Genomic DNA, 9,423 nt, shown 5'->3' with positions numbered 1-9,423 from the left:
TCATGTAATTATTCTGCACACAAAAACGGCAGATAGTCAGGATTAAAGTTCAGAAAAGTGATGCTAATTATTCTATTTTTATGTTCATTACCCACTTTATTACCCACTGACTTCTCTTTCGGTGTTTCTCATATTATATTGATAGACATGAATATCCAGTTACAGTTGTTTTCATTCTGAAGTTTTTCCAAAAAGTACATATTTTGTTGGTTTTTGAGGTGAAAAGAAGTAAATAAAACCCCTGCAGAAAAAAGACATTAAGATTGAGCCTTTTTTCAAATGTAAATGCACTATTACTTTTTATATTATCAACATAAATAATAAAACTAAACAGTAATGGAATGTGTAAAAGTCAATACTTATTAAGACTTTTTTTTTATCTTGTGACCCAGTGGACTAAACTACCTGACTGTACATTATAGTTAAAACTATCTCCAGCTCCAGTAGTTAACAGTAAAATGCTGCAAACATACTGATAAATAATATATCAGTCACAGAGGTCCTTTTTCTACAGAATAAGCTCCTTTTTACTTTCAATTCTTTAAGCACCAGTGCATTTTGCTCATAATACTTATGTTATTTTACTTAAATAGGATTTTGAATGCATGTGGAGTATTTTTACAATAATAAGTTGTACTTTACTTAAGTAAGTGATCTGAATACTTTTTCCACCATTGCCCTTTTCATTACCCCAGTACCTCTGTGTGTGTGGAAGATCAATATATAAATAAACACAGGTAATAAACACAACACTAGAGGGCAGCAGAGAATACTAGTGTTTGAGTCAGGGCACAAGTTCATCATGGTTATTCTAAGGTACAGTAATTAGTAGATATAACCTATTTTGAAAACTATTATTATAATTATTATTATTATTAAACAATTTTTCTGACATTCCATTTTATTTATTTGATCCATGTGAGGGTTTGTGTATGGTAGCTCTTCATATTCCTAATTAATTCAAAGATATCAGTTCATTTCACTGAGTAGAAATCATAGAAACTGACATTTTTTATGCTGTAAGCACAAAAATACAAATGCATTTGAAAAACACGAGGTTGAATGGTCTCTTATTTTAGGTAAACAGGTTTGTTTTTTGTGAATTTTAATTAAATGTAATGGATCTTCTGCTACCGGTGCATATAAACCAACTCAAACCCTTTCCCCTTGTAATTGTGAGTCTGACAATGTCACTCCAGACCGATGGGTGGCGGTAGTGCGCCAGGACGCCGGCTGTCAGCCATTTAAAAACAACATCAAAAGAAGTCGAGGAGAAACGGAAAGAAACAGGAAGAAGAAGAAGACGAGATCGGTTCCACAATGACTTCGACCAGGAGACTAGGCAAGGTAAAAAATCCCAAATTAATCCATTTATTCCACTTTGAGAGGGTTTAAATAACTTGTATCGGCTGTGTGCGTGTAGCTACAGACCCGTGGACCACGAGAAACCGTCCAAGTGTTTGTCGTTCGTGTGTCCGACAAAATGAAAGGATAATGACGTCCGACAGACGGTGACTGAGAGGTAACTAGTTAGTTAGTTTGAGCCGCCGGCGGGGCGTGATTCAGCACTAACACAAAACTGTCAAATACAGCACCAAGTCCTACAACATGTCTGTGTGTGAAGCGGGAGCTGATTACACTGTGTGTCAGTGGGAAGTGTGTGAGCTTGTGTTACGTGCTGTCACCGTCTGAAGGCAGCAGCTGTATCAAAAACATGGAGACTTTGGGGTTGGGGCGTGACGTTAGACCTCAGCTGGCAGATTTATCTTATAAAAAAAACAACTACTATGGCAACAGTTAGTCAATTAATCGATCGGCAGAAAATTAATTGTTACTTTTTGTCATTTTTGAGGCAAGCAATGTCAAATATTTTCTGATTTCAGCTTCTCCAATGTGAGGATTTGCTCTTTTACAGTATATTGTTTAAACTAAAAATCAGGGTTGCAAACTGTTATTTTCATTATTGATTCAATAATCAGTTGATTTATTTTGCAATTGTATACTCAATGAAATGTCATAAGACTTTGAAAAATACCTACAATCGTGTTGTAAAGTTTGGGCAGATTACATATTTAATTTATTTTTTTTTAAGTGAAAATAAGTAAATACAAACCCTACAGTCATTAGACATTCAAAAATATTCAAAATATTAATGCAGTGTTAGTTTCTATTTCACAAAGAAAGAAAAAGTAATCCGATCCTTCCTGCAGATCACTTCAGGTTCTCAGATATGTTCTGCTCACACAGCAGGTTGAAGATCTACCCACATATTGTCAGTGATGCTCAGCTTCAGCTTGTGTTTCTTGAAGTAGTTCATGTAGTAGTAATTCATTTTGAAGTGTCTTTGCTTTGGATTGTTGTCCTGTTTTAGAAGCTGGCTTTATTTCACTTTCACTTTCTTGAAGTTGCTGATAGTTAATGGAATCCATTCTTCCCTTCTGGTAAAACTGACGGGAACTGTGAGTTTACAAACAACAGTGTCATGACTAAAAATAAAATCCTTCTGATTCATGGTGTAAGAATGTGAATAGTTTATTAAAGCATCATAACAAATAAACTACACAAGCCACTTTTTGGGGAATTCTTCAAAACCTCTTCCCTGATTTCACCCCTGTGACTGATTATTAGATAGTTCAACCTTTTTAAACCACTAAAAGATTGTTTAAATGAAGCAATATGAGATTTTTTATGGAGGAAGTGACCTGCTAACAACTCATAAACATCTGAAATATGACAATGTGTAATGACTTTCAGTAAATGACTTTCAGTGTGGCTGCTCAGCCATTACAGTCTCATACTTACAGTTTCATTTTGTCATAAAAGGATTTGGTTTGTTAGGAATTCCCCTATGTCATAACAAGAGTGAAGTATCTTGTTATCACTTCCTGAATTCCCCTGACAGACCAGTTTTACTATTCAGATAAGTTACAGTGATGTGTTTAATGACAGGAAGTAGAACAGTTTGTACAGATTTTCTCCTTCCTGTCAGTAAACAATGGAAAATAGAACTAACTTAATTTTTTCTTCTGTAATTTATGAAACCACAGAAAAATGACAAGGACTGCAACAAAATCTGCAGTCGATTAATCAATTTAATATTTTTCTTATGTCACACAAGAAGAACAAAGACAGATGTGATTTCCTGGACAGGAAACAGAATCGCAACTTGAGAAATTTTTTGTTGAGTGTTTTAAAAAAAAAAAAAAAAAAAAATGTATTCACATGGTTATAAGAGTCTAAAAGGATTCTGGAAATATCCTGGTAACAGCAGTGAGTGTTGTGTTTTACTTATTTTCCGAAAGTCAAACGCTTACTCGCTCTGCGACTTAACTGTAATGATCATTCATGCCCCAATAGCCTTTAACTGGGGCTGGGATTAGTAGCTCATGGCGTTGTGACAGATTAAGGGGCAGGTAAAGCCACGTTGAGCTGAAACGATTAATCTGTTTGTTGACAGACAAAATAGCTAATTGGCAACTGTTTTGATAATCGTTTATCGTAATCGATGATAAAAGCATAAATGCAAAGATCAATCCTGGGATCTTAAGAATCCATATTGGATCACTCAGATAAATTGGGTTAATTGGAAAATTGTTTTGTTTTGTTTTGTCTGGTTGGTTGTTTCGTTTTGTTTTGTTTTCTCCTCCAGCTCTGGTCGCCGTGGATTCTGGGAAATTCTGATGGAAGGAAATGATTCATTGATTAATGAAGGAAATAACCTGTAGATTAATCAGTAATGAAAATAATCATTAGTTGCTCCCACACAAGCATCATAGCAGAGCTGTGGTACTAATTAGAGAGTTTTAATGTTGGTAAAGATGTTGTACAGGACGTCAACACTTCTACATTATTGAGCAGAAAGTGAAACATGTAACACAAAGACAACATTGCAGTATTCATGTGAAAACTATAGCAGGAGAATAAATGGTGAGCAGAGTGGATCTGACTCACTGTGGAGAGAGTGATGTAACTGTTTACTGTCTGACTGGATTCACTCCATCAGGGCCACATTACACAGCTCCTGTACGTCTGGAAGCTTCTCACCTGGCAGCACTTATTCCCCCTGCTGCCTGTCTGAAGCGCTAACATTATTGTTCACACGCAGCGGCCACTTTATTAGGTACACCTGTACAATCTAATGCGGCATCCCGGCCGCGATATCGACCTGTACAAAGATGATAACGTTCAGCTTTTGTCGGCATCGTCAGAAATGTCTAAATTCATTCTGTCTGTTTACATACACAAAGGGAGCAGAATATTAGGAACACCTGAGTGAAATGAAATGAAACACCACACCTGTGACCTTGATGCTAAAAAGTAGAATTAAATCTGTGAAGAAAAGGAATATTATAGGCATCATTAAAGTAGATGTTACGGCAGAACAGTTGCACAGGTCAGAGTGCATTCTCCACTGAGGTGTCAGTAATCTCATGATTCTATCACATTTTAAATCCAGTATGTTTTTTGTTTTTTTCCAGGAGCTTGATGACATCCGCAAATCTGGGATGAAGCATTTCCGCAACATTCAAGTGGATGAAGCAAACATCTTGACCTGGCAAGGCCTCATTGTTCCTGTGAGTCCTGAACTGGTTCTAAAATAACTTGTTTAAAATCCAACTAAAATGGGTTTTTTAATGTTTTATTTTTATTTACTTGTCCTGTGTTCTCCTTTGAGAATAAATCAGAAACCAATGGAAAAATCAAATTCACATTTAAGATCCTAAAAAGTCAATCAGATTGAGTTTTAAACTGACTCATGGATCTAATGTTAGAGCTGCTGTCAATCAAACACAGACACCAACACACCCCACCAGCTGCTGAGAGGAAAATTACCATTTCTGATATTTCCCCAGACTCTTCTCTTCCTTTTTTTAATAATAAAAAAAACTGTTTTGTCTCCCCATCTGCAAAGGATTGTGCTCCGTATGACAAAGGAGCGTTTCGGATCGAGATCATCTTCCCCGCCGAGTACCCCTTCAAGCCTCCCAAGATCACCTTCAAGACGAAAATCTACCACCCCAACATTGACGAGAAGGGTCAGGTCTGCCTGCCCATCATCAGTGTGGAGAACTGGAAGCCAGCCACAAGGACCTGCCAAGGTGAGACGGGGCGGGGGGGGGGGGGGGGGGGGGGGGGGGGGGGGGGGTCTGAGCTGTCTGTGCACTGCTGGTTGTCATAGAAGCTCATTAATCTTTCCTCTCTGAAAGTTACAATCCTCCAGATTCTCACACACCAGACGTCGTTTTTGTTATAATTAATTTTCAGTATGCTAACTCTTAGCATGTAAGCTATGCAGTATATTTGTATTCTGTAATTGACTGTTCACTAAACACCCTCTCCTGAGCAGCTTCTGTCAGGGGTTAATCCCAGTTTAGCAAACGTGCAGAGGCCACAGGAAGGATCTCTACACAGAGAGTTCAGAGACTACAGGAGTGGTAGTGTAACATTAGCATGTCCAGCTAGCTAGCTTATTACCTACAGAGGTAACAGGAGCTGAAAGGATTCTTCCTTTGAGTCGTGTGTCACACAAAAGGTTTTGAACTGTTCTTGCACAAAAAGAGACACGTTATCTATCTCAGGGAAACTGATTTTCTGACAGACCAGTTGATTAATCAAGAAAATAATTGGCAGATTAATCGATTAAGAATACAATACAGTATCAGTGTTTGCTCTCTACGGTGCATTTACCAAACACGTCCCTTAGTCCTTTTTCCTCTTGTACCGTCAAAGAGAAAATACATCAACAAGTAGGTAAACTAATGCAGATGATTTCAGAGGAAACTGTAACTGCTGGGTGTGGAAAAGAACAGTTGAGAACAGCAGCTTGTTTCTGCTGTTTGTGATAATCTGAAGTTCGCCTAAATCACACACACCTTCTCATTGTCTCTCTCCTCCAGTGATCCAGTGTCTCATTGCTCTGGTGAACATCCCTCAGCCCGAGCACCCGCTGAGGGCAGACCTGGCAGAGGAATACACTAAAGACCGCGCAAAATTCATGAAGAACGCCGAGGAGTTTACAAAGAAACACAGTGAAAAGCGACCTGTGGACTGACAACACAACACTGACACTGTTGGCCTCCTTTCTGTTTCCTGTTCAAAGAGCTCACCCTGACTGTCTGTTCTTATCTCTAAACCACACAGAGATGCCCTGTTCTCGCGTACCTGCATTGTTTTAGCACTCTCCAACCACTCCTTAATAGAGGCTTGTGTTTCTGTTTCACTTTGCCAAAAAAAAAAAAGAAAAGGAAAAAAAGAAAAGCAGGACTTTTTTTTGGTGAATAGGCAGGCTCTGGTCTCTAGGTGTCACCTTATGGTTTGTTAATGACTTCTTTCTACTGATTTCTTTTTAGAAAAAAATAAGAAAATTGTCAGAGGTGGCATCCTGGAAAGTAAATTGTCCAAAATAATGAAAAGTGCTGTTCTGCTTACTTAAATGTTGAATGTTCTCTCAGATTAATCATTAGCTTATGCAGACCTGTTTACAGATTTTTAAGCTTTGTTTTTCAAGTTAAAACTGCTCAGCATCCGATGCTGCTGTTTATATCTGTTGTCTCTTTTATTTAGCTTTTTGTTTCTGTTTTCCCTCCAGATGCACTGTACTCTTTTGTTACTGATGCAGAATTACACACAGTTTATCAGAAATTTATGACGACGTTCATGTGTCCTTTGAAAATGTCTTTGTATTTTGAGATGTTGGGGAAAATAAATCCCTTATAATTAAAATCCTTCCACCTCTGTTGGCCTCCCAGGAAAGTGCATACTGTCAGTGAGCGTTCATTTTCATGCAGGTGGGGAATTGGATGTTTTTGTTTTGATGACCTAACTACTGGATGTCTGGATGTCGGACAGAAGTTCCGCGGCACTTATCGATTTCTTTTGTTCTTAAATTTTGTGACCTTATCTTCTCTTGTTCAAACACACACTGTTCACAGAGGAAATGAGACAAACATTTTTGGCTTTAAAATAATTAAAAACATGCAGGTTTGCTCTTCGTCTGCTCTCTTATTTGATTTTACCCGTGCTGATATACAAGACGCTGACATGACCTTTGACCTGCAGGTAAACAACAGCTCTAATCGGCTTCTCTCATCAATAAACACGACGACGGTCAACATTTCCTGATAGCTGATGAATCCTAGCACATCCAGTATAAAGGCAATAAATCCAGCTGCAGGTGGACGACAGAGGCTCGTTCAAGAATAAAGATTTGTGACGGATGCTTAAACAAACCTGTGTTGCTGTTGTTTTATTATCTTCACATTACGGGTCCCCTGGAGTCTTTGCATAAGCTACAACAAAGAAAAACAAATGAATAAAAGAGCAGAGAAACAGAAATGCAGCTGCTTCCAGACATAAGAGCTCACTATGAAAATCATGTGAAGCCCCGTCATCGCTCCAGCTGAACAACACCTTCATTCATCCCCTCTGCGAAATATAGTATACACCATTAATACAGTAACACAACATCATTTATAAGATACGAGTATGGAAACTGGAAAAATGTAGTAAAGGATTATCAAATGATTAATTATATAGACTACTTAAATAACATAAATGAGAAATAAAAGTGGCAGAGAGGCTGGTAACACTTCCAGCTTGTGATTTACAGAGTAATTCTATTTTATGAATTAAATACACATATACTGGTTCCTATTGATAATTTACTGTAATTTAATTTAATTTAAAGAAAAGGAGAAATAAACTATTTACTAGCAAAATTGAAATTTGGGGAAAATGACATTAACCTCATTATTCTTATTGTGTAATTAAAATGTAAAAAGGAAAATCAGTCACACATTATATTTCAGCCTGTATACCTTATTCTTACTGTGCAGTTAAAATGACCTGTAATAATAATAATAATAATATTAAACATTAGCCATGTAATATATATAATATATATATATATATATATATATAATTATATGTGTGTGTGAAAACTACAACATGTAATTTTACATTACACAGCTGTAAAATAATTTGTGACTTTTCTCCCCTTTTTATTTACACAATAAGAAAAAGTTTGAAACAGTTTTTCCAATGTTTCCTGTACTTACCAAAATACTTGGAGTATCACTTATTTCTATAAAAATTTCTTCTAAAATGCTGAATTTTTACTCAAACAAACTTTCCTCCACTGCACCTTTATCTGAGCACCAGTAGGAACCAGCAAGTGTTTACCTGGTACCTGATTCACACCAGGAGACTATACTGTAAATCACAGGCTGTATTATAAAGAGTTACCAGGTTTTCACAGACAACACCAGAAACAGATGTTAAACAGATGTACCAGATGTGAAATGAAAGGGTCTGAGTGAAATAAGAGATGAATGAGAAGTAAAGAAAAGTCAAAATGTTTGATACTGTCGGCTTTATTGGAGTCAGGGTTACAGTGAAGACCTTAACTTGAGGTAGAATTTTCCCCTAACAGCAGACCATGTCTAAGTTTAGGCTACACTAAAGATTTGAAATCTTAGTGAGGGAGGTGTAAAGGAGCAGCCTCCTCTGTGGCGGCGGACCGACGTCGTTCTGAGGTTTTCTCCGCGGGCTCGGTTTGGGAGGGAGGGAGCGAGCGAACAGAGAGCTGACCTCCTGCCAACGCTGACGGCATCATGAGTCCAGCTCTTTACTTCCTGAACTGAGCGATGGGAGCCGGGACTTTGATGTCCTGGCCCTTCTCCAGCCTCTTCTCACACTCAATCAGGTAGTTGACTCCGTCGACCAGCAGCTGCACCAGCTCCACCTAAAAACACATACACACACCAGAGTTCATTTCTGCAGCAAAGCAGGGCCTCTGATTGGCTCTGAAAGTGGAAATGATGAAATGGAGTTCCTAATTAACATGAACAAACAAACACCACAAAATAAACATTTTTTAAAGCTCCATATTTTCTTCTTCTTCTGTGTTTTATTTGAAGTGTTGATCATAAGAACCAAAAACCATCTCAGTGTAGTTTTACATCTCCTCTCTCAGGCTTCTCTCTGGAGCTCTAGTAACAACAGGTCAGTGAGCCAATCAGAAGAGAGGAGGCTCTGAGCCTCTCTTCTGATTGGCTGACTGTTTTCTGAGTGATCCAATAAAAATATAGCAGATTTCAGGTAAAAACACTCAGAGAAACCAAATCCTGTAAGTGTTGGATGGTGGGTTCAGGTGGGTGGGGCTTGGGGGTGTGGCTGAGGTGACTGCTTTGTTGTGACATCATAGATCAGTAAATCAGTAAAACAAAAGACCTTAGTGACTAAGGTAAGAGAAAAAAAAACTAAAGGTACCAGCTTCCCAAAAGTGCTAACGGGTATCACCGGCGCTAATGGCAGCAAATCAACAATCTCCATGGAAACAGTAGAATTCTACTGCTGTAAAATCTCTGTCACTGCTGCAGATGCTTTCACGTTTTTTCTTCACTAAGGAAACATTTGAAGAGA

At 37.9% G+C, this 9,423-nt stretch overlaps 2 protein-coding genes across 3 annotated transcripts in view; one reads left to right on the top strand and one right to left on the bottom strand.

Moving 5' to 3' along the window:
* Positions 1-1,239: 1,239 nt before the first annotated feature.
* Positions 1,240-6,985, top strand: LOC111217816 (ubiquitin-conjugating enzyme E2 L3-like). The gene is made up of 4 exons (XM_022739795.1): positions 1,240-1,347; positions 4,479-4,574; positions 4,913-5,099; positions 5,898-6,985. Exons 1-4 carry the CDS (start codon positions 1,321-1,323, stop codon positions 6,050-6,052), a joined length of 465 nt encoding a protein of 154 aa, XP_022595516.1. The 5' UTR covers positions 1,240-1,320; the 3' UTR covers positions 6,053-6,985.
* Positions 6,986-8,354: 1,369 nt separating this feature from the next.
* Positions 8,355-9,423, bottom strand: part of LOC111217871 (ras-specific guanine nucleotide-releasing factor 2-like) — a 42,700-nt gene continuing 41,631 nt past the window's right edge. For both annotated transcript variants that reach the window (XM_022739886.1, XM_022739885.1), the window contains one exon: positions 8,355-8,743. In XM_022739886.1, the coding sequence (XP_022595607.1) occupies positions 8,627-8,743 (117 nt within the window). In that variant the 3' untranslated portion in view covers positions 8,355-8,626. The remainder of the gene's footprint in view (positions 8,744-9,423) is intronic.

This window comes from Seriola dumerili, unplaced genomic scaffold (assembly GCF_002260705.1).
Source record: "Seriola dumerili isolate Sdu_G_001 unplaced genomic scaffold, Sdu_1.0 BDQW01000047.1, whole genome shotgun sequence".
Classification (NCBI taxonomy): Eukaryota; Metazoa; Chordata; class Actinopteri; order Carangiformes; family Carangidae; genus Seriola; species Seriola dumerili.
This window is presented reverse-complemented; position numbering and strand designations above follow the sequence as displayed.

Excerpts from the sequence above, each read along its gene's own strand:
- LOC111217816 (XM_022739795.1), top strand. The coding sequence starts at position 1,321 with ATGACTTCGACCAGGAGACTAGGCAAG. Across the intron at positions 4,575-4,912 it reads GGCAAGGCCTCATTGTTCCT|GATTGTGCTCCGTATGACAA; the intron begins GTGAGTCCTGAA and ends CCATCTGCAAAG. Across the intron at positions 5,100-5,897 it reads AGCCACAAGGACCTGCCAAG|TGATCCAGTGTCTCATTGCT; the intron begins GTGAGACGGGGC and ends TCTCTCCTCCAG.